The sequence below is a fragment of the Hypanus sabinus genome, chromosome 16 (genome assembly GCF_030144855.1).
Source record: "Hypanus sabinus isolate sHypSab1 chromosome 16, sHypSab1.hap1, whole genome shotgun sequence".
NCBI lineage: Eukaryota > Metazoa > Chordata > Chondrichthyes > Myliobatiformes > Dasyatidae > Hypanus > Hypanus sabinus.
In genome coordinates, this window is record NC_082721.1 from 52761865 (window position 1) to 52787930 (window position 26066).

General features: G+C 41.7%; 1 protein-coding gene across 11 annotated transcripts in view; it reads right to left on the minus strand.

The window, feature by feature from the left end:
- Window positions 1-12527: 12527 nt before the first annotated feature.
- Window positions 12528-26066, minus strand: part of LOC132406307 (polypyrimidine tract-binding protein 1-like) — a 35164-nt gene continuing 21625 nt past the window's right edge. For 4 of the 11 annotated variants that reach the window (XM_059991800.1, XM_059991789.1, XM_059991796.1 and 1 more), the window contains 8 exons: window positions 25757-25949; window positions 24030-24104; window positions 21018-21169; window positions 18138-18171; window positions 17637-17729; window positions 16688-16904; window positions 15688-15765; window positions 12528-15598 (listed from right to left, as the gene is read on the minus strand). In XM_059991800.1, coding sequence (XP_059847783.1) covers window positions 15466-15598; window positions 15688-15765; window positions 16688-16904; window positions 17637-17729; window positions 18138-18171; window positions 21018-21169; window positions 24030-24104; window positions 25757-25949 — 975 coding nt within the window. In that variant the 3' untranslated portion in view covers window positions 12528-15465. The remainder of the gene's footprint in view (window positions 15599-15687; window positions 15766-16687; window positions 16905-17636; window positions 17730-18137; window positions 18172-21017; window positions 21170-24029; window positions 24105-25756; window positions 25950-26066) is intronic. The other 7 variants (XM_059991793.1, XM_059991792.1, XM_059991798.1 and 4 more) reach the window with 5 other exon arrangements.

Here is a 26066-nt window from a genome sequence, read left to right on the forward strand (position 1 = left end):
GTTTCATTATTGACTGTGAGTGACAGATGGCAGAAATCCACTATGTGAGACAGTATGACCAGGCACTAGTGACCAGGAACTGTATGTCTTGACATCATCACTCTGTGCTCTGACGCTGGGTTGTGTTGGGGTCCTATCCTGGCCAGCAGGCTCACCTCGGGAAAATCTGTCACTTCGGGAGAGTAGTGATGAGCACTTGATGATGTCAGCAGCTATATGTCCTCTCTGGTAACCTCGCCTTGCGTTAGTCTCTCCTTTAGCCCAGTTCACAGCGTCTCCTGTCTCTGAAGCCTCATGAGTTGCAGCCAAATGCCTGCCCATTCCTTGACTCCATCCCTGGAGGGAGCTCCTCATGTCTGTTGGATGTTAAGTGAACAAAGTCAGCTCAGGGCAGAGGAGCAGGCAGGGGCTAACAGAATACAGTATCAGTCAGCCCTGTCAAAACCTTCCTCCCACACTCTCACCCCTTTCCAACCCCGTCAAGCACTCTCTTGCCCATTCAACCCCCTCACGCATCCCCCTTCTTCCTCATTCTCCACCCTCCCCATCATCCCTCTTCACCCCCACCATTTTCATTCCTTTCCCACTCTTCCAAACCTATCACTCCTTCCTCAACCCCTCAGCACTCTCCCTCAGCATCAGGCCTCACCCCTCCCCAATACCCTCACCTCCCATCACCACTCCCTGCCCCCTCTCATACACCTCACCCCATAAACCTCCCCTGCCCCTTCCCTCTTCACTGCCTCTTCAACCCCTACGTCCAAACCCTCACCCCTCCCCCAGTCCCCCAAACCCATCACCCCTACCTTCCCATCAGTCCCCAACCCTCCCACATTGCTCTTTTGCCTCGCTCCGCACCCCCATTACCCTTCCTGTCCCCTCACTCCATTTGCCTGCATATCAACCTCTTCCCCCACCCCCTCATCCCAAACTCTTTCATCACCTTTCCATTGCTCCTTGCCACAACCCCAATATGTCCCCTTCACCCTCACCCCTCCAACCCCAACTCCATCACCCGTCTCTCAGCCTTCACCCCACCATGTCAACCATTCCCCTTAACTTTTCTGGGCCCCTCACCTTCTGCCCCAATCCAATCACCTCACCCCTTCCCCCTCACCTTCTGACTGAACCCCATTACATTTTCCCTTCCCCCTCACCACTGACCCATCACCTCTCCCCTTCCCCAACTGCCCCAACCACATCACCTCTCCTGATTCCCCTCTCCAAATGCCGCATCACCATTTGCCTTCCCCCCACCACTGACCCATCACCTCTCCCCTTCCCCCTCTCCAACTGCCCCATCACATCTCCCCTTCCCCACCACTGCCCCATCACCTGTCTGTCCTCTTCCCTCTCACTTACTGCCCCAACCCTATCATCACTCCCCTTCCCTCCTCCAACTGCCCCATCACCTCTCCCATTCCCCCTTTCCAACTGCCCCATTATCTCTCCCCTTTCCCCTTTCTGATTGCCCCATTTCCTCTCACCACTGCCCCTCCATATTACCACTCACTCTGTCACTTGCTATCATCTCCAGCTCCCTAGTCCTTCCTCCAGCACCTATTCACCACCTCCTGAGAGGGTCAGGAGAGATACAGCAGAGAGACAGGCCCCTTCAGCCCAAAATCCATCCATGCCCACTGTCCCCTGGCACTAACCCCACTTATTATCCCCACATTCCCATGAACAACACCCCCACCACCCTTAGATTCTACACCTCACCCACACACTGGGGCAAATAACGGTAGACAATTAACCTTCCTGCATGTGTTTGGGGTGTTAGAGGAAACCACAGCAACCAGGAAAACCCTTGTGGTCACAGAGGGTGTGTGTAGATTACACACTGACAGTATCCGAGCTCAACTTTTTCTGGCATTACCTATTGCACCACTCTGCCGCTCTTCTCTGCCTATCAGCTTGTCTTTCTGCTCTTCTTAACACTCGCTCATCACTTGCCCATACTTCTTACCTCACCTGAGCCCACCCATATCCTCACCTCAGCCTACCCATCCCCCTCCATATCCTCACCTCAGCCTATCTATCCCCATCCATATCCTCACCTCAGCCTCTGTCCCCATCCATATCCTCACCTCAGCCCGCCCATCCCCACCCATATCCTCACCTCAGCCTACCCATTTCCCTCCATATCCTCACCTCAGCCTATCTATCCCCATCCATATCCTTACCTCAACCTGTCTGTCCCCATCCATATCCTCACCTCAGCCCGCCCATCCCCCATCCATATCCGCACCTCAGCCCGCCCATCCCCATCCATATCCTCACCTCAGCCTGCCCATCCCCCACCCATATCCTCACCTCAGTTCGCCCATCCCCATACATAATCAATACCTCACCCTCACTCCCTCTTCCATATCACATTTTACCCCCTCCCCAACCACCTTCTCTTTTTCCTTGCCATCCGGCACTTATGGTATTTCCTGGAAGGGAGGGAGTTCACGGTCTTCACAGACCACAAGCCCCTCATCTCCGTCCGTCTTTGTCTAACAGAAGGAAGGCCATCTTTGTTGTAGAGGAGAAATGGGAAGTTCCACAGGTAACAGTGTAGGAAAGGTCGTCATCAGGAATTGGGACAGGCTTGGTGCCATCTTGGGCTAGTACATCTGCTCTAGGGTAGGAAACACCTGAAATGCACTGGAATCTGAGCCAGAATCATGCTCGGGCTCAGGGAGAAGACTGCTGAGCAGTCACATGACCTGGTAAAGGAGAACAGTATAACGCTGAACAGGAAGACAATCAGAGCTGGGAAGGATAGCAGTGATGGGACTGGTAACAAATATCTTTCTGGGTTGGGGGACCCAGAGGGTCTGTCCAGTTGGTTCTCTGTGGCTGCAGATGAGGCTGATCACATGGAGTGTCCTCTGAGGAGAGGGATTGACTGTTCAGGGGATGGAATAAATGTTGAAGAGAGGGAGAGACTGACGATCAGTAACCGTTGCAGGTGCAGAAGAGACTCACTGTTGAGGAGGGGCAGTGACTATTGAGTGGGGACTCACCTTTGAGGGTGGGGAGTGACTGTCCTTCACCAACACCAGAACTGCCCCCGAAGTGATGTTATTCCCTTCCAGCGTCTCATTTTCTCCGAGTTCTCGACCTTTGTAAGTGAAACTCATCTTCCAGGAGGTGACTCCCTGTCTGACCAGGTGGAGACGGATGTGTTTGATTGTGTCACTTGGCCTCACCCTGACCGTGACCAGCTGCTGCCCATCCGGGAGCTGGACCCCGACCTCTGTCCTGGCCCAGTGAGAGAGCAGTCGCTGCACCATGCTCATTACACTGTTGTTGCGGGGGTCTAGATCACAGCTCTGCTGTTGCGATGCTGGCCGACAAGGTTGATTCTAAAACAGTCATCAAGAGGCACCTCCTTTCCTATCATCTTACTCTTTATAAGCCAAGCCTTGCCCAGAACTGGTTCAGCAACATTCCCTAAAACACTCACTCTGCAGCCCACACCCCTGATTAAAGGCTGCTGTAACCAGTAGCACAGTTACTGAGCACAGTGCAGGAGTGCTGCCACTGCAGTCAGTGAAGGCCCAGTGCTGAGCATACTTGACTGACAGTTGCTGACCCCCTCGGTAACCCGGGATAGCACCACAGCAACCTGGGTTAGCTGCATGGTAACTCCATGACAAACTGAGGCAGCATCACAGCACTCCCATGACAACTTGGGATAGTGGCTTAGCAACATAACCTAGGCTGGCAAATTGACAATCCCATAGGATAGCCACTTGGCAACCTGGGATCACACTACTACAACCTCCTTAACTTGCCCTCATCAAGTAATACCAGGAAGCTTCATACATTAGAAGCGTACACAGGAGTTGGTCGTACAACCCTTCAGACCTGCTGACCTTTACATCAAGGTCGCAGCTGCTCTTGAACGTCAGCACCATTTTCCTCACTTCCCTGAATGCCCAGAAATCTATCGATCTATCTTTTAAATGAAACCATTGACCATGTCTCCATAACTTCTAAACTAGAGATTCCAAGTGTTCACTATAATCTGAGTGAAGAGATTTCTCCTGATCTCAGTCCTGTTGACCTACCAGGTATTCTCAAACTGTGTCCCTGGTCCCAGTCTCCTCAACCAGGGAAACATCTCCAGATCAAACCTGTAACCACCAAATAATTACTTAATTCTTAAATATATTTAAATCCATCATTTTAACGACTTTGCAAGTTTCAATGAGGTCTCCTCTCATTATTCTAAACACAAAAGAATGCAGTGCCCTTCTGTTAAATACAACAAACCCACTATCCCTGGAACCAGTCCAGTGTATCTTCTGCTACACTCCCAACACACTCAACCATTGCTACACCTCAAGGAAGCATGCTTAACTCTCTGCTTGAGCCTTTCTACACTCATGACTGCGTGGCCAAGCACAGCTCAAACTACCATCTCTAAAGTCACTTATGACACCACTGTTGTTGCCAGAATCTTAAATGGCAATGAGAAATTGTAAAGGAATGAAATAGATTAACTAGTTGAGTGGTATCGCAACAACCATTTCCCACTCAAGATCAGCAAGACCAAGAAGTTGATTGTGGACTTCAGGAGGGGGTATCAGGAGAACACACACCAGTCCTCATTGAGGGGTTAGCAATGAAAAAGGTGAGCAGCTTCAAGGACCTGGGTGTCAACATCTCAGAGGATCTATCATGGGCTCAACACACTGATGCAGTCATGCAGACAATATGCCACTGGCTATACTTAGTTAAGAGTTTGAAGAGATTTGGTATGTAAGAACATAAGAAATAGGAGCTGGAGTCAGCCATCTGGTCCATTGAGCCTGCTCTGCCAGTCAATAAGATCATGACTCATCTTACCTCCCTTTTCCTCATAACCCCTAATTTCCCTACTATTCAAAATTCTGTCTAACTGTGTCTTAAGTATAATTAATGAGACAGCAGGTGCTGCTTCCTTGGGTAGAGAATTCTACAGGTTCAGAACTCTCTGAAAAAAGCAGTTCCTCCTCAACTCTGCCCTAAATCTATTCCCCTGAAATTTAAGGCCATGTCCCTTAATTCTAGTCTTGTCTACCAGTAAGTACAACTTTTCTACCTCTATCATATCTAGCCCTTTTATAATTTTATATGTTTCTATAAGATCCCTGTGGTAACTTCTACTTTACAAAAGACCACTCTACAATTTTATGGCCAAATGAACAGCTTTATCCGGGACGGCAAATGATATTTACAATACAAAGGCCTGTAGGTACCTCGTGCGGCATGGGTGGTGGAACTATATACAATGCATACCGGGAGTAAAAAGAGCTGAAGTAAAACCCTGCCAACCCTGGATCCCGCCTCTTGTTGCTAGCAGCTTCCCAATTAGTATTAACTTACTTTTAATAATACTCACATTACAACACTTCTCCCCCTTTAAAATCCAACATTCCCCAAATATAGAAGAACTGGGAAATAAAAACAGTGGTATCATTAGCAATAGGTTACCAATACAAAAACACCTAAAAAACGTGGCAAATTCAACATTCAATCTAACAACAAAAAAAAACTATCCAATCAAAGATTCAGTCTGTTAGGAGGCTTGTGAGGGCGCTGCGATCTATGCACTACCCCTGGTGACCCAGCAGGCACCGCTGGTGAGGATGTTTTGAGTGAATCTGGTGTTGGGGCATGAGAGGGGTCTGTGTGTCCGTGTGAGAATGTCCATCCTCTTCAGGGGACTCTGCCCCCTCTGCCAGCGTCTCTCTCTCTCTCCCTCTGGCAAAGTCACTGGTGGACATGCTTCCCCAGTAGTCTGTCTCACCATGGGAAACTCCATGGAACTGTCTACTCCTGAGCCGGAATCATGACACAGGTGAACATGGTCCTGATGTCTGTGGAAAACATGTGGAAAACAGCTAAACATCACAGGAGACTGGACAACTCTGCTTAAGAATCACACCAGGTAGCCATTGCTGATTGTTTCTCACATAGACATTGTCATCCGTTTTTAACTGTCTCTCTTGCGCATGTTGATCATGTCCCTCCTTCTGGTTTTCCTGCTTTCTCTACACTTTTGCCTTTATGTCTGGACGCAGCAGTTCCAATCTTGACTTAGGCCTACGCCCCACCAGCATCTCTGCTGGAGTGCGTGCAGTCGTAGTCTGTGGAGTGAGGCAATATTTAAACAGGAAACCTGAAAGCCAGGTACTAAGAGTCCCCTGTCATCCGCTTCAGGCCTTCCTTCACAGTCTGAACAGCCAAACCATTTGAGGCTGGGTGGAAAGGGGCCGTCTGAATGTGACGAATGCCATTCTGCTGCATGAACTTACTGAACAGATCACTGGTGAATGTCAGGCCATTATCAGTGACCAGAGTGTCAGGCAACCCATGGACCGCAAACACTTGCCTGAGTTTGTCTATGGTTGAGGGGGCTGTGATGTTGCTCATGATGTGAGCTTCGATCCATTTGGAGTGTGCATCCACCATTACAAGAAACATCTGCCCCTTAATTTGGAGAAGGAAGTCTGAGAATCAGAACGGGAGTGCTGAGGATGCCATTTTGATTTTTTCTTCTCATCAGAGTTAAGAGAGGTGGGACTGCGCAGGCATGTGAAGATTTAAAAGGAACACAGCCTTGTACAGTGGACAGCAGAGTGAAGGCTTAAAGGCTTTGGCTCAACGGGCTTAGGCAGAAACAGGCGAGGCAAGGTAGGTTTAGTTTTCAATTTTTCCTGTTATTTGAGGAAAGGTGGAATTATGAGTGTGAGGGCAGCTTGTTGTTCTCGGTGTTGGATGTGGGAGGTCCTGGAGTTTCCAAGCCTCTGGGACGTCCATATCTGCGCCGTCCATATCTGCGCCAGGTGCACTGAGCTGCAGCTCCTAAGGGACCATGTTAAGGAACTGGAGCTGCAGCTCGATGACCTTCATCTGGTCAGGGAGAGTGAGGTGTTACATGCAGGTGGTCACACCAGGGCCACGGGAGGCAGACAAGTGAGTCACGGTTAGGAGAGGGAAGGGGAAGAGTCGGGTACTAGAGAGTACCCCAGTGGCTGTACCCCTTGACAATAAGTACTCTTGTTTTGAGTATTGTTGGGGGAGGCGGGGGACCTGGGGGAAGCAACAGTGACCATGTCTCCAGCACAGAGTCTGGCCCTGTGGCTCAGAAGGGTAGGGAAAGGAAGAGGAAGGCAGTAGAAATACAGGACTCGATAGTTAGGGGGTCAGATAGGCAATTTTGTGGACGCAGTCAGGAGACCCAGATGGTAGACTGCCTCCCTGGTGCCAAGGTCTGGGATGTTTCTGATCGCGTCCAAGATATCCTGAAGTGGGAGGGTGAAGTCAGAGGTCGTGGTACATATAGGTACCAATGACATAGATAGAAAAAGGGAAGAGGTCCTGACAGGAGAATATAGGGAGTTAGGAAGGGAGTTGAGAAGAAGGACCGCAAAGGTAGTAATCTCGGGATTACTGCCTGTGCCACACGACAGTGAGAGTAGGAATGGAATGAGATGGAGGATAAATCTGTGGCTGAGGGATTGGAGCACGGGGCAGGGATTCAAGTTTCTGGATCATTGGGCAGGTGTGATCTGTACAAAAAGGATGGGTTGCACTTGAACCCTAGGGGGACCAATATCCTGGCGGGGAGAGTTGCTAAGTCAAGTCACCTTTATTGTCATTTCGACCATAACTGCTATGTACACTACAGAGTAAAAATGAGACAATGTTTTTCAGGACTGTGGTGTTACATGACACAGTACAAAAACTAGACTGAACTACGTAAAAAACAAGAGAGAGAAAAAAAAAACAACTACACTAGACTGCAGACCTACCCAGGACTGCATAAAGTGCACAAAACAGTGCAGGCATTACAATAAATAATAAACAGGACAACAGGGCAGTAAGGTGTCAGTCCAGGTTCTGGGTATTGAGGAGTCTGATAGCTTGTGGGAAGAAACTGTTACATACTCTGGTCGTGAGAGCCCGAATGCTTTGGTGCCTTTTCCCAGATGGCAGGAGGGAGAAGAGGTTGTATGAGGGGTGAGTGGGGCCCTTCATAATGCTGTTTGTTTTGCGGATGCAGTGTGTAGTATAAATGTCCGTGATGTTGAGAAGAGAGACCCCGATGATCTTCTCAGCTGACCTCACTATCCGCTGCAGGGTCTTGCGATCCAAGATGGTGCAAAGACTACTGGGGAGACTTTAAACTAGAATGGTTGGGGGGTGGGAATTAAATTGAAGAGACTAGGAGAGAGGAGGTTAGTTCACAAGTAGAGCAAGCTTGTAGACAGTGTGAGGGAGGATAGGCAGGTGGTAGAGAAGGGGAGCACTCAGACTAAAGATGTAGGGGAGAAGGAAGAAAAAGAAGATAGTAAAGTTGTTTGAACCATTAGGGATAAACAGAGATTAAGAGGTGGAGAATTTCTTAAATGCATTTATTTTAATGCTAGGAGCTTTGTAAGAAAGGTGGATGAGCTTAGAGCATTGATTGATACCTGGAAATATGATGTTGTAGCTATTAGTGAAACATGGTTGCAGGAGGGGTGTGATTGGCAACTAATTATTCCTGGATTTCCTTGCTTCAGGTGTGATAGAATCGGAGGGTCAAGAGCGGGAGGTGTTGCATTGCTTGTCAGAGAAAATATTACAGCGGTGTTTTGGCAGGATAGATTAGAGGGCTCATCTAGGGAGACTATTTGGGTGGAATTGAGGAATGAGAAAGGTGTAGTAACACTTATAGGGGTGTATTATAGACCACCTAATGGGGAGCGAGAATTGGAGGAGCAAATTTATAAGGAGATAGCAGATATTTGTAATAAGCACAAGGTTGTGGTTGGGGGAGCTTTTAATTTTCCACACATAGACTGGGAAGCCCATTTTGTAAGAGGGCTGGATGGTTTGAGTTTGTAAAATGTGTGAGAAGGGGCAGTTTTTTGCAGCAAAACATAGAGGTATCAATTAGAGAAGGGGCAGTGTTGGATCTCCTGTTAGGGAATGAGATAGGGCAGGTGACGGAGGTACGTGTTAGGGAGCACTTCTGGTCCAGTGATCACAATGCCATTAGTTTCAATATAATTACGGAGAAGGATAGGACTGGACCCAGGGTTGAGATTTTTGATTGGAGAAAGGCTAACTTTGAGGATATGCGAAAGGATTTAGAATGAGTGGATTGGGACAATTTGTTCTATGGGAAGGATGTAATAGAGAAATGGCGGGCATTTAAAGGTGAAATTCTGAGGGTACAGAATCTTTAGGTTGAAAGGAAAGGTTAAAAGTTTGTGAGAGCCATGGTTTTCAAGGGACATTGGAAACTTGGTTCCGGAAAAGGGAGAAATCTACAATAAATATAGGCAGCATGGAGTAAATGAGGTGCTCGAGGAATATAAAGAATGCAAAAAGAATCTTAAGAAATTAGAAAAGCTAAAAGAAGATATGAGACAAAATGTTGGTGGAACACAGCAGGCCAGGCAGCATCGATAGGGAGAAGCGCTGTCGATGTTTCGGGCCGAGACCCTTCATCAGAATGATCGCGCTTCTCCCTATCGATGCTGCCTGGCCTGCTGTGTTCCACCAGCATTTTGTGCGTGTTGTTGTTTGAATTTCCAGCATCTGCAGATTTCCTCGTGTTTGCTAAGAAGATGAAGTTGCTTTGGCAAGTAAGGTAAAAATAAATCCAAAGGGTTTCTACAGCTATATTAATAGCAAAAGGATAGTGAGGGATAAAATTTGTCCCTTAGAGAATCAGAGTGGACAGCTATGTGTGGAGCCAAAAAAGATGGGGGAGATTTTGAACAATTGCTTTTCTTCAGTATTCACTAAGGAGAAGGGTATTGAATTGTGTAAGGTAAGGGAAACAAGTAAGGAAGTCATGGAAACTATGATGATTAAAGTGGTAGTAGTACTGGCACTTTTAAAGAATATAAAAGTGGATAAATCTCAGAATCCTGACAGGATATTCCCTAGGAACTTGAGGGATGTTACTGTAGAAATGGAAGGGGCTCTGACAGAAATATTTCAAATGTCTTTAGAAATGGGGATGGTACCAGAGGATTGGCATATTACTCATGTTGTTCCATTGTTTAAAAAGGGTTCTAAGAGTAAACCTAGCAATTATTAACCCGTAAGTTTGACGTCAGTGGTGGGTAAATTAATGGAAAGTATTCTTAGAGACGTTATACATAATTATCTAGAATGCTACATGGATTAGAGGGCTTGTGCTATGAAAGTTTGGACAAACTTCAGTTGTTTTCTCTGGAACATCATGGAAGTCTAATATTATGATAGGCACAGACAGCCAGAATATTAGTGGTGGCAGCAAATACAATTGGCCCTTCTTATCCGCAGGGGATTGGTTCCAGGACCCCCATGGATACCAAAATTCGCAGGTGCTCAAGTACCTTATTTAACATGTATAATTGCGGTGGTCTTTTGGACCCAGCAGAACCCCAGACTTTATTTAACATGTCTTCGTGCAGCGGACATTAGGACCTGGCAGTGCAGATCTGAATCCGCAATGTTTTTGTTCACGAAAATAATCACGATCGCGATTGAAAATAAGGTGGCAGCAATAAAGCGATCGGAAAGAAGTGAAACGCCATCAGTCATTGGAAAAGCGTTAGGCTAGTCAATCAATGATCAGAACGATTTTAATGGAGCATGTGAAAGGCCCTGCCCTGATGAAAGCTACGATTATTACTAAGCAACGCAGTGGTTTAATTATTTAAATACATATGTTTCTTAAGTGTTTTATATGCATAGAAAGGTAAAATATGTACTATATACCAAGAAAAATGTTTGACTAACTGATGCTAAATACCACCGGATGTGCCTGTTCCGACTTCAAATCCGATTTAAAGATGGACTCGGGAACAGAACTCATTCATAACCTGGGGACTGCCTGTACTTTTAAGTCATTTCTAGATTACTTATAATACCTAATTACAATGTAAATGCAACATAAATAGCTGTTACACTGTATTGTTTAGGGAATAATGACAAGAAAGAAGTCTGTACATGCTCAAGCAACGAGTGCTGTGAATCCATGCATACGGAATCATAGATAAGGAGGGCCGACTGTATGATAAATTGCTCTTGGACAAATTGATTAAACTGTTGGTTTAAAACAAATCATAACAAATACTTTTGTGCATCAATAAAACTCTTGGGAGCTGGCTATGAAGGAAGGAATCAATTACCTAGAGCAGGTGATTTAAAATTAGTCAAGAAAGGGAAATTTAAAACTCTTGCAAAGTGAAATGCAGTATACGCTGCTAAAGATTAAAAACTGCAGATACTGGAAATCTGAAATAAAAGATTATTCTGGAAGCATACAGTATCTGTGGGCTATCTTGTGTGTATTTCCTAATTTTGATCAAGCTTTCAACCTGAAACAAACACCACTTTGTTTCCTGGCTTATTGATTGCAGCATTTTGCTGTTTTTACATGCTGTAAGGAGGGTTCTGAAATATCATTAATGGCTTTCATTTTAACTGCCAGAAATGTTTATTGCCAGGTTCAATAGTGAAACATGGGAAGTGGGACCAATTGGTCACAAAGCTGAAATGGATGAATGGGCAAGAAATTAAGAGGACAGCAAGATGAGTTGATTCAGAACACCAACAATACAGCTTGCAAATGAAATGTAATTTGTGCAACAGACACACGTGGGAATGTTGATTGTTTACTCCTCTCCAAAGTTGCTGCGGGGGGGGGGGGGTGTGTGTGTGTGTGTGTGTGTGTGTGACGGGACAGAACTTGACAGTAGTGCACTTAACCTGACATGTACTGGGTGTTAAAATCACATTTACTCATTTTAACAAAGTATTGCAAAACAGTAAGCAGTAAACCCTGCATAACACTGAAGGGTTGCAGTGCCAGCCTGGTGATATTTTCTGATCCATTGGATGCTACTCCAATACTCACATTGTCTTTTGTTTAGATGTTATGGCTTTTTAAGAATAATTTTCCCAGGATACACAACAAACAAAGGGAGAGCTGGAATCACAACCCTTGGAACTAAGCTACAAACAAAATATTGGACACAAGGTGCATAGGTAGACTGTGCAAGATACTGCTGCACTCCAATTGGCACATTCCAGTTGGGGAACCCCTGAAAGGAGATGCAAAAGTGTTACAACCCAAACCGTAGAATGGCGCCAAGAACAACAATCTGTTCCAACTGTGTATATAATTCTAAAAATTAGGCTAAGTTACAGCCAGATATTCACCATCAAGCAGCCAGAAACACTTTACACTGAACTGGCCAGCAAGGTGTGTATGTGTAGGACAAGGGGCATTTGTACAGAGTTGTACTAAGGGAGGAAGGGAAAGGAGAAGTTCTTGTTTTAAACAGCACTGTGACTTTAGGACAAGTAGAACACGAATTAAAATGTAACAAAGATGCAATTAAGTGAAAACAGAAAACTGCTCACACGGAAACAGCAATGTAATTTTCCTGCATACGGAGGCAGTTAAAATAAGCCCTTAGTAGCTGTGATGACAGTTACAAAACAAGATGAGCTGAAACATTTAGATAAAGGAATAGCAACCAGACACAAAGAAGTCAGAAAAATAAAGAATGAAGCAGTTTATTGAAGAAGCAAGTACTACATTGGCCAGAGCTGTTGACGGTAGTAAAAGAAAATTGCATAATCTGAAACAGTGTACATTGGTGAATGCATTCATACAGCTACAAATTCGTTAGAAAATTATTTTAATTTTCTTTGCATTACAAACATTTCTTCTCAATAGAAGAGGAATTGTTTTCTGAAAAACCCTTTTACATATGAAACCTGACAGCTGTTTCTTTTAATCAAAATATACAAGACAATGCTTCCATATAAAAACCGGTTTTGTTCCCCTTAGCCTCTCTAGGTAAAAAAGTATGAATATTTACACCTTTTTCAAACATTCTTTACAGCTGAAAAGAGGGAATATTTCTTTAAAGAAAGACAAAAACAGTGGCGGTGTATTTTTGTCTGAAAGCTGCATACATCAAGTAAACAGCATAAAAAAAACCAGTAACAAAGATTGAATCCACTAAACATACAGCCACCATCCTAGGTGCACAATGCAGTATTACAATAATACGAGGGCTAGAGGAGGAATTGTAAAATGTGAAGAACTAAGACTTCAGAAGGCACAACAACTTTGGTCCATGAAACCCTGAAAACAAAACCCTAAAAATCCACTGACATATGTCATTCACTGAACAATCTTTCCTTAAAGTAAACTATTGCTCATTTAATAGTTTTAGGCACAAGATGAATATGGTCATTAATGAGCATTCATACACACAATCAGTCCAAAGCATAAATATATGACTCCAGCATTTTGCCCATATTATGGAATGTTTGGATTTGATATTTTCACTTTGCCAATACAAGGAAAAGCAGAGTTACACTTTGACAATGGGAAAACAATTACAGATCATTTTAATCCAAGTGCTAAGAAACTCATTTTCAATAATGGATGATTAAAGACCACTAACATTTCAATAAAAGTTAGGACTCAGTACATTCCAAAAAGGGCATGAAAATGCTACAAAATCCACAAGTCATGCCAAGTTAAGCAAAGTCCTTAACCGTCCAAAAATTTAAAAAAAGACTGCAGCAAATTGTCATAACACTTCAATGTGGTAGCATTGCCATGACAAGGCTCACCAATTCAACCTTACAGTTCTGCAATTCCCAGGTCAAACTAAACCAGATTTGTGAAATGGATCTCAAGTCAAAATCTTGCCAACAGATTGACAACTCAGAGGGAGACTACCAGTTATTTGGTGGAAAATCTATGTATCTATCCCATTTTACCGTAGAGGAGGACCAGTAGCCCTCCCACCTGCTGTACTTTGCTAGCAACCTAAAGGAAATAATGGGTAACAAGTGTCTGATTGTACTCAAAAGTATTGAAGTGCACAACAACAGTATGAAGTCAAAACCAATGCCCAAGGAGGCCAACATCCAGTTTCTGCATCAGCAGACTCAAGTACTATAGTGAACAGCCAGTAATAGGACCCTCTTTAACAACGCTGTATTCATGCATAAGGGAACTATGCAGGATAAAAATGGAATGAAATATTGGGTAGCAAAAAGACAGATTTATCGAACAAGAGCAAAAAATAAAATGAAAGCAGTTTACCAAATACAACTAAAAAACTGCACACCAATGTCAGCATTTCAGCAGTTCTCAGATGAATTAGCAGGTGCCAGTGCACACTGCAGAAAACTGACATCACACTAGGTTTGCTCACTTAATGGAGGTGTGAAGAGCAGAAACTTCAGCTCAAAAATGATTAAAATAAAAAAATCTAAGATACAAGGTAGAAAATACACATTCTATGGATTAAGATAATAAAACACACCCAACTATAAAATACAGATAGATACTGAATATAGAAGGCAACAAGTTTAGACCATTCAATATTGGGACTGTTCCAGGTTATGAGGTGGGCATTTTTCTTTGCAAAGCAGGATAGTTCAATTTCCTCCAGTAAGGTCACCAATAGCTAGGATTATTAACATAATCAAGATCTTCTGTATGGAGGCTACAGCTTAACACGGCTAGATGGGGTCTGGAGACGTGGGATTGCCAAATAGCTGCCTTTTCCTAAAAAAATGCATAATATTAATATCCATCCAATTACTTAGTGTGCCTTTAATCTACCAGCTCATTCAGTGAAATCCAATAGAACGTATACAGAAAATTATTTTCAAAAAACAGACAGCTTCAACTAAAAATATTTCTGAACAAAAATTCTTGCTGGTTCAGAAATAAAGCTGCCTGTAGCAATTCTCATAACAGCACTGCTTCAATTAAATGTACACAACACACTTGAGTTGGATGGATAGACAGCAAACTTTGGATACAATAGTCAATTTAAGGCTAATTCAAACCTGACCCTTCCCACCTTCCCGTCATTTGAATAACGGCAACATTTGAGAGTAAACAAGCAGCAAACATTGCTTGTACAAACTCTAAAACATACAACCAGAAACAGAATCAATTTTAAGATGGCCCATGTTTCATTAAGACATTAAGGCACAGAGTAATTATTTAAATGAAAATATGCTTAAATTATCCACACTTCTGTATTATAGTGGTATGGATACCCAAAGGGAAAGGGGTGAGGGTGATTTTTAAAAAATTCAAAAAGGTGTTATTATACAACCTGAAATTAGGTGCAGCATTGGGTAATCCAAAAGAGATATATTTGCATTTCGTAAACTTTTGGAAGAATTTCAAATGGTAAAGTGTAATATTAGCATAAGCCAATTGGTGATAAACTAACTGGGACTGGCAGCACTGCTACCTAAAAAGATAGGATGTCATTGCAGCAAACTTGCAAACTTTTCTCAAAAATAAAGAACTGTGGTCACTTTTGGGTAAATTTCCAGCTCTGCAGCTGCTGAGGTTTAGTGGTGTCTCTGGAATAAAAAGAATCATTGTGCCCATTGGCCAAACTGGACTCCAGGAAATGGCTGGAAATCCATGTCAAAACTTCAAATAGTTGACTTGGAGAAAGAAACTCTGAGATGGTGATTTTCCCCAAGATCATGATTATGAAGATCAATAAGGGCTTGGATTGCCTCTTCCACTGAACTCATCTGGATGAGAGCCATCTTGCGATCCTTCCTAAAAGTACAAATAAACAAATTTTCAACAATGCCACAGTTAAAGCCCACAAAGTTCAATGAAAAACTGAATAAGAAAACATGACTTACTGGAAGAACTTGAATGCTTTAACCATGCCTGTTGTGGTTGAGAAGAGCATCTTTAGATCCTCTTCAGTAACTGAAGGTCTGAAAGAAATGAGAAGCCCATTGATAGTGAATTATTATCAATTCAATCAACACATTTCATCAGCCAAGCCCAAGCAATGTTGCTCCAAAACAGGTGCCGAACAACCAAGGTGGAGATCCAACTATTCCCTGTGCTAGATTTAACCAGTATGCCTTGATTGATGCATTGCACTGCAACAGCCAATCCCAGTCAATATTTATCCCCATCACTATTCACCAGGTGTTGCATCCAATTGTTGCATGTGTGACTTTGATGTGAATAAACTGTCAGTGTTATAATGCCCAAGCATGATGTATGCACGACTGGTGTATAAAACCCTGCATAAAAGACAAACCATATCCACTTGGGCCTTCTGGGAAATCAATGGGGACAGGATAGCACAAGATCCATGTACAGGCTGCCACAAACAGAAGGGACAGAAGGGAGTAAGATACAGCCAAATCACAAGCTATGAGCTCACAGCAATAGCACTGACTGTTATTAACCATACAGGTCAATTGTGTCAGACAGCTCAAAGTACAAACTGTACTCAAGTATTCAAGGCTGACAGAAACCCAAAATCCAAAAGCTATAGAAACCATATTGTAGACTTAATTTGCTATGAAGATATGCAGATAAACTTTGGTTGGCTTATTTTTCCGAATAAGATAGGCACTTACATAGATCCAGCATGGACTTAATGCACCAAGTAGCTTCCATCTATGCAGTAACCTGTGATTATGTGACGTGTTTATGCTCAAGACACCACTATAGCATTTACACTTAGCACTGCTTAGATGAATCAAGGACATTTAAAAAAAAACACTTAAAAAGAATTCTGGAAATTGATTATTTTTCAATACTAGTCAGAAGTCATAATTGCACATTACGAACAACTGATCAGAAACATTCAATACTAATTCAGAAAATGATCACACTTACGGGATATTGGAGAGATGAAGAGTGGCAGAAGGAGGGAAGATGTTCTGGAAATTTTTTGATCCAGGTTTCTTGAAACGATGAAGAGGCGAGCTGCTGTAATCCTTAGTTAGTCCCTGGTCCTCCTGGCCCTCACGAGGAAGCTGTACAGTCTGGTGTTTGGACATAGTTACACGCATTGCCTTCCCGTGAAGCCTTTGACCATTTAAGTGGCTCATAGCTAGAGAAAAGACCAATCAAATAAACTCCCAATTTGGACACAAATGATAGCAGCACATCTGGGTTAGAATGGACCAAATAAAGGGAGAGAAAAACAACAAGAACCTCATTAGCCTGGTATTAGTAGGTAATATGCTGGAATCTTTGAAGGAACTCAGGTATATAATACACACAAGGAGGGGTAATGAGACTAATGGAGCCAGCCAATGACCTGCAATTGAAATAAAATAAAATTTACAAGATTGGCAGAACATCCAGACTGAAGAATGAGACATTAGCTCCATCTCTTTGCCTACAGATTGAGCAAGCCTCACATTTTATTTAACAGTTTCAAGAGATTTGACTAAAGCGGAAGAAATTTTTCCATTGGAGGTTAGCAAAATCTTTGGAATTCTCTTCCCAATTGGACTATTGGAGTTAATTAGATAAGTAAATTCATTACAGCAATCAGATCTTTTGGATAGTATGGGTATCAGTCAGTGTAAAGGAATTGCTGAGGTAAAAGAACACATGGTACAAGGAGTTCACTACTCATATTCACTTGAGCCCCTGGATCTCGTTAAAAATAAAAGGAGAAGTGGACTATAGTTATGACTTGATATCTTCTATGGGCCTAGAGTAGGAATTAGAACAAAACAATTCAGACACTCTCCAGTGATTCAATTTTTATCCCACGAATGTGCAGAAAAACAAATTAAAATATTTTAGTTCAAGGTGGTACTTGAAGACTTACCCAGCTGTGCTTGAGTACAGTCAAACATTTGAACCAAGGCATTTTCTTTCTTGTTGAAGAGTATCTTCACACGCTGCACATCACCATACACTCCTTAACCAAGGACAAGGAAAGTTAGCAGGGGACACTAATGACTTCCATTAACCGAGTTTAAGTCAATTACAACCAGCTTTTCAAAATTCAATTATTCATTTTTTTCCCAGTTAGCAAAATTCAGAACTTGGATTGCTATGATTTTCATAGCACTCAAAAGTATGAAATTTAGTGTCAAACTAAATTATTAATGTCACAGAAATTTATTTCATCTACAAGTTATGATTACAAAGGCATGCAAAGCACCCAAACATGCATTACTGAGCATTATATGCAAATCAAAGAATCAAACTGTCAAAATTATAGCTCAACTGAAATTATGCATTGAAATAGCAAACCACAAACTTCAAATATAAAAGTTTTAAACAAGAAATACTGAAACATAATAAAGTGCTAACAATAACATACCGAAAAGAATAAAGAGGCATTGGGGCGTAACTCTCTTTAGAAGGACAGCAGAGCAAGGCAGCGGAAGACAGGAAGAGGAAAGGAATCGAAGGAGAACGAAGATGGAACGAATCATCCACAACGAAGAGTGGTTCCCACAGAATGGTGAATTGGTTCATGGTTCAAGATGGTTAATTGAGGGGCAGTTTGGTCCGAAGAGCATTGTTGAAACACAGGAAGCATGGGGACCGTGCAGTCAGTTCACAAAGGAATCCATATCAAGGGCAGGGGAGGGAGAATGGGATGGGGAAGGGAAGGAAAGAAAAAAGTAGCATAAAACAGGTCAGTACTCATGAGAAATGTAGTGTTCCATCTGGTTGATAAATGAATTCTTTCCCATTATTTCAACAAAATTAAAAGCTTATTACTTCACGCAAGAGGAATGCATGCTGAAGGAAAAGACTAAATAAAAAAATTAAGGAGATTTCACAATCTAAAGCCATTTAAAATAATAATATTCACAGCTGCAGAGTACTGAATCTCAACAACACTTCTGAATGACGAAGGATTACTAAGAAAACACTACATTCAGTTGAAAAGCAGTTTAAAAACAAGATACCAAATTTATAAATACTCTGGTCCATTAAGAAAAAAATACAGGTTCCAACATATCATCTTGGGGCCGAATTTAATCAAGACTCATATGAAATTCTACTTAATGCCCCACTTCCATAAAATACAATGGCAGTCAAAGCTTACCCAAACACCTTGCAGAACTTTCAAACTGCTTTATAGACATTTTGTAACTCAAATCACTTAGCAATATACAAGTACAACCTTCCAAAATGTCATAGGTTAGCTTTTCTCCAAATATGGGCTAAAAATTAGTTATAGCCTTTGGGACAATGTCATTGGGAACAGAAGCAGGAAGGAATACCACAGGAATTTACTATTACTTAAGACTGTTGTCTCAAACTGAAGGGAAAACACGGCAACTAACTGGATTGGCCTACAGAGAGCCAGCACGGGCCTCCGTGGGCCAAATAAAGCCCAGTAAATTGAAATGAAAGAAACTAAATGGAAAAAAAAAAGTGGAAAACATCTGTCATCTGAAATGCCCACCAAATACTATACCATGAAGACGAAAACATTGACAAAATTGTTATAAACATTTCAACCAGGTTAGTGAAGGGGACAGAGATCCTGATTTGTTTTTCTTGGCATGCAGGAAAATAAAGGCGGCCAGTCAGAGGAATACAAAAAGGAAACTTTTCACCTTAGCAGGGGTGTCTATAACCAGAAACATAAACCTGAACTAAATGGGAAGCTTAAACCTAACCCGGGAGTGCTTGAAATCTGTAACACATTGTGAAGGGCTACTGAATTTGTACACTTAAATGAGCATTTGAAACACCATGCTATACTAAGGTTATAGGGTCAAATGAGAGAAAATGGCTAAAGTATGTAAAGGAATTTGATAACTGTTATGACTATCAAACAAAACTACAGGGCTTACACAACACGAACACACTATATATTTCAAGGAACACTTCAACTACATAAATCTGTAGTTCTGGAACAACTGCAGCAAAAATAACCATTGTTGGTCAATGGCAAGTGAGACAAGTTAAGAACAAATATCGTAGTGAATCAGATCTTCAAGGTGAAAGCAGCGTTTCTGATCAGAACTAGTGGCTTTCAGAGACAAACCTTGGAGGAACTCCTGCTGACTACCTTAGACAACTACCCTCTGCTTTGGGCCCACCCATGGCATCCATTTAGGGAGCCAAACTTCCATGGATTTTGTATGCAATATCTACCTGTGTAAGTTGTGCCAAAAGCTGTAAACAGACATTTATTTAAATTGTGTTCAGTTTCCCCAGTGTTCAGAAAAAAAAGGAAAAAATTGAATGCCATTAATTTATAAACTACTACCCTTTCTTTGGTAGATAGCACATCTGGGGAAGAGACTCAACTCTGGAATCTTTTGGTTAAGCCCAGAAGACCTGTGCTAGCAATCAGCAATGAGCTTTGAGTAGAATGCCAAGTCAGGTCCTATACACTTACTAATGGACTAAGCCAAATTGGAAAATGTACAGACATGAACTGCTCTCAATTAGTCTGTTGAAATTTACTGCACTGACATGCAATGCAAGTCTCCTCTAAATGCAGAAATGCCAGGAAGCTTAATGAGGAATTGGGATGCGCCAGCCAGAGAAACAAACAGGTCAAAACAGTGGAAAGTTACATTAAAACAAAACATGCAGAGATTAGATTCAACACTGTTCAGTCAAGAATGTACAGAGAACTCAAACCATGGCTTTGTTACAATCCGTTTACTTTCCTACAAGTTTCTTCTGAAATCAAAAACACAGTGTTAGATTACATCATGCCAAGTCATTCCAGAATGTCTAGCTGAGCAGCAGCTATCTTACACAGGAGACCATAACAAGACTCCAGGACCATTAATATGGGGGATTAACAGCATTCCCAACGGGACAAGGGGGAGCATTTGTACCTGTAAACCAAAAACAGTGGAAGCTAGAGTAGCTGAACAAAAGACTACAAGCTGTTGAAACAGGAATAAAACAAATTAGCAATATCTCAAATGAAGCAATGTATGGGGGAACAGTATGATGAAAAGGGATGGGGTGAGGTACTGACTGCTCAAAGCACATTTCCTAATAAAAATCCCCACTGAAATTTAAATGCAAAACTAAGTCGGAAGGCAAATTTGGTCAAAATGAAAGGATGTTTTCAAGCAATTTAATTTGAAGGACAGCAAACTACCATGTGAAAGTTCAATTTCCTCATTTGACCCTTGAATGAGAACTAGTTTCAGCTAGTTAACAGAAACAAAAGTAAAAAAAAAGCAGAGAAACTTGTTGACATGACACTAACCTCAGGATTCAGATTGCTAACCAGCAGGACAGCATTGGCTGCTGAGGCAAAGCCTGGAATCCCCATACGACTTGCTGCGGCTGCTGCAGCAGCAGCTGCTGACGGCATGCCAAGTGGAGCCAAGGCCCCATGAACCCCTGGGACAGACAAACCTATTAAACAAGACACTGAAATTATTACATAAAATGTATTTAAAATAGCCCAATGATTAAACATCATTGGCATACACAATGCGAGTACCCAAACTCAATGCAGTGCATTGACAGAAAATACACTGCTCAAGCCCGTTTACTTCGGACATGCAATCTTGTCTGCTGCAAGAGGAAACAGATGGCAAAACTTTGTTATGTAAATCCATTATTATACACCAACCAGCATGAAACACATTTAGGGAGGGAAAGAAATTGCTGTAATATTCAAGACTTGAAAATTAAGTAAAGAAGCCACCCAAGAGCAATTGATAACAATTTATCACATCCAGTTATCCCACACCATGCCTTTAAATGACAAGCAAACTTGGAACCTGAACTCTGATCCACTTTCATTTTCTGATTAAAATTAAAATATTGTGGTAGTCCATTAAGTTGTCAAAAAATAAGCAATATAAACAAAATTGTTCCAAACTAGCTACATTGTATCATAGCAAAAGAGTGCACTGGCAAAGAGACTTAGTAGATGGTGATCAGAGAGGTACCTTGGGAAGTTCGCAGCAACTTCTAACTATATTTAAATACAGAAATAAATGGGTATAAATTTGTACTTTAAAACAATCAGCAGTGGAGTTAATGCAAAATGTGGAGCTAAAAGACAAATGTAAATTTAAAGTAGCTATGTAGCGATAAAAAGGTCCAACTTGACTCTTCATTCACTCCACCATTCAAGGAGTATTCAACAAGTCAATGGAAACATGAATGAAACCTAACATTCCTGCTTACAAAGCAACACACAAAATGCTGGAGGATCTCAACAGGCCAGGCAGCATCTGTGGAAATTAATATTCTTGCTCACAAGGTTTTCAAATGAGATAGAGAAGGGGATGAAGGATAAAGAGGCAAGGATGATATAGGTTAAAGAAACAAACCACAGATATGGCATATCAAATCAATTAAGATGGCATGTTTGCCTTTATTAGGCACCAAGTTAAAAAGAGTCTAGAAGTTACACTGCAGAGTGGTGGATGCCAAGGAATGTGCTGTCAAAGGTGGCAGTGAAATCAAACATCAGAGGTGTTTTAAAAGGCTCTTAAACAGGCACATGAAGAATGTATAGACAATGGAAGAATATAGACATTGTGTAGGCAAAAGGGGGGCATGCTTCTGTGCTGTGTTAAAAGGATGCACTGCAATGAACCAACAAATTAGCAGGGAAGCTGAAGATCAAAGGAATATTCCAAAATGAACTGCCTGAGGTACCAGTGAGATACACTTACAACATTAATATGGTATTTAGATCACCACTTAAAATGCCATGGGTAGTTAGCTGCAGACCATGTTGGAAAACAACAATAGTATGTGATGGTTAGCAGACACAGTGGGCTAAAGGTCGGTTTCAGTGCAGTACAATTCAGAGCCGCAAGTAAATTTCTTTAGTGCAGCTACAAAAAGCAACATGAGATACAGAACTAGGGTACAGAATTCCTAAACTGTAGCTGGAAGAATTTTATTCAGGATACAGCAAGCCCAAAAACATGGAAGTGGTACAGAGGGAAGAAGAAAATCCTGGATTTAGCTTTAAGAAGCAAAGTTGGGCTCCTGGAAAGTGCATCACTAGAGTGCTGATAGACATTTCCTTTTCATAACTGTATTCAAAGGTTAAAAATAGAAGTAAAAGGCACGAAGTTGGACATAACAGTATTTTTTAAACCACTGAGCTTGAATTTGAAGAGGAAACTGAAAAGCAGATGAATATATGAAATAAAATTGAGTAAAATAAAAAAATGTTTGAAGTACAGATGGAGGATAACTAAGCCAATATTGTTTGAAATAACAGACTGGATAGGGTGAGGTACTGCAAAATTAGTTCCATGTTAAAGTGTAAGTCCAGAGCAAATATACCCCGGGCTCTTAATTCTGATGGTCCTGACTACAAGAATGTCAAGACTGGAGGACTTAGTAGCAGGGGTAAAAGGAGTCAACTAATTAATTAGGTGGTGGGAAAATGATTATAATCAAATCTAATTCTTTGTTTTAAACAGGGTTTCCTAACCTTTTTCTTTAATGCCATGGACCCCCACCAGTAACTGAGGGGTCTGAGGACCCCAGGCTTAGAAGATCAATCAGTAACAGCATGGATATGCAATGAGTATAATCTACATTTGAATAACTTCTGTAAAAGGTTCCAGAAGTTAATAAGGGAGAATTGCAGTCCATACAGGTTTCAGCAAAATCCAAAATGGGAGACTGGCCAATAGAGTGGCAAACTGTATTTAAATTTGCTTCAACAGGTGGAAGCAGAAGGACAGCTGTGAAAAAATACAGACAACAGAAAAAAACTGGTAATGTTCAATCAGAGATGGCTCAGTTAGTTGGGCTGAAAAATAAAAAAATAGAAGCACAAGAGTGGGACAATGCAGCAAGGCAAAGGAATACGCATTAAACAACAGGCTGCCAAATGATGGGGAGGAACAAAGGAACCTAGCAATTCAATAAGCTAGAGTTGTTCTCAATTAAACAGGAGGGCGAGAGGAGATAATTCAGTAAGTTTGAAGGGAACCTAATCTGGTAGAGAATAGATATTTTATCAGATTAAGTAGAATGGATATTTACTGTTTAACATACTGATAATTTACTACTAAAACACCTGCTTTAGTCAGGTACATCTCAGAATGAGAAATTCTTGGTTATTGGAATCAAAATGTCAGATAATGAAAAGCAGAGCTTAAGAGTGGACTTGGTCACTCCTGCTCTTGGCTTTGTTCCAAAACCTGCCTGGTCATTCATAGTTCCAGTTCCAAATACAAAAAGTTTGGCATGCAGTAAGCTTGGAGATAAAATTCCTAAGTTACCAACTCACCGGCTTGCTGGAAGGCAATACCAGGAGGAAAACCAGTTCCACCTCCATAAGGCGAGGAGATGATACCTGGTGCACCTGGTAAGAAAGCAAGCCTGCATGAGCACTTCTAGTAAAATAATGGTTTTTACAATCCACCCTTTTCCGTTACCTCCTATTTAATGTTTCAGAAACATTGGGATTCTAACAAATAAATTAAGTCACCAAGCAGCCATCTTTCCAGAACCTCTATAAAGAAACAAGCATTCTCAACCGCAACCAAAATGAGAGTTTCAGTGTGAAATCTATCAAGAGTTAAATTTAAACGAGGGGAAAATTTTCAGGAGAGCCTTCAGGATTAAATCCATACAAGTAACTGTCACATTAAACACTGGAGGAAAATTTAATATACAAGTTGTAAGCAAGGAAAACTCTCACCTGCAAAAAGGAAAAAAGTATAGTGAGTAATTTCATTGTTCTATGAAGTTTTGGAGACAACTTCAGGACCAGCTGGATTATGCTCCAGTTTGCAATTGATCAATGAAACACCCAGTTAACAGTTATACACCACTCTGGAAATCACTAGCTTCTATGAAACAATGATTAATACATTTCTACACTTAAGCAAAAAAAAAACTGCTGGAAGAACACCACAGGTCCAACAGCATCTGGATGGTCAAGGACGTGAACAAACTGGAAAAAGTGCATAAATGATATAAGAGGACATTGCCAGGACTAGAGGGCTTGCATTATAGAGAGAGGTTGGCAAGGTTAAATCTGGATTCCTTGGAATGTTAGAGAATGAGAAGTGACTTTGTAGATGTGTAAGATGAGAGGCATAGATAAGGTGGATGGTACTAGTCAAAACTGGAGGCATAGATTTAGGGTGACGGGGACAGGGTGGAGAGTATATGGAACAAGCTGTCAGAGGAAGTGGTTGAGGTAAATATAATAGTACCATTAAAGAAGACATGGATAGGTAGATGAAAAGGCAGTGTTTAGAGAGTCATGGGCCAAATGCAGGTAATTGGGACTAGCTGGATGAGCACTACAGTCACTATTGACTTTGCTGATGGACCTGTATCCATGCCATACTGCTCCGATTCTATAAACAGGAAGCTTTGCATCTATAACAGAACTGCAGCTGGGAGGGAAATCAGATGCTCGATTTTCTGGTAAACAAAGATAACACCCAATTACCGGAACCAGTTTTATGTTATAATTTATTAACAGCCTTAAAATTAAAATAAACCTTCAAATCTCCATTGTCGCTACAATAACTGCTGTTTAAGTTTTAAAAATCAAACTTTAACAAAAGTAGTTAAATGCAGGACAATGTAAAATACCTCTCAAATAGAGCTTTCAAAAACTGCTTTCAATGAACTTGGCTAAAGTGATTAAGCAATTCCATTAAAAGCACTAGAATAGATTTTAAACTCTTAATGCCTTTAGAGTCTAGTTCAACCAATTCTTAGACCTCAGAAGCAGGCCAACAAACAACTAACTTCTTCCTCTAACCATGAAATTCTAAGGAACCATAATTACACCACTGGACCAAATGCTTGAGTTAATTTAAGAGCTAAAGATTTTAAACTTTAAAATTACAGTTCTAAATTATGCACAGCACCCACCACAAAATAAAGCAGGTTACAAATACCCATTAATGAAGAAGGCTCACCAATATGTAAATATTAGCATAGAAACAGTCACACTCACACATACTTGAAAAGATTCAGAGAGGGTGTATTTACCTAGTAGGGAGGCTTCCTTACCAAAAGCGGCCATGGTTTGGTCTAAGGTAGGTTGGCTGTCACCAGATGGCAAATCAGGACGTGTGTAGTCTCTACTTTTATCATTATTGTACTTAACATTAAGGCTAGTCAGCTTAGAGAAGTCAATGCGCAGAGTGCAGCAGGCATTATAGATGTTCTGTCCATCCAAAGCCTAACAGAAAAGGTACACACTGGAGTTACTGATACAATATGTATTCTAAACACACATAAATGAGTACAGCTAGTTTCAATGTTCACTACCTTGTGGGTAGGAGATATGCTATGTAAT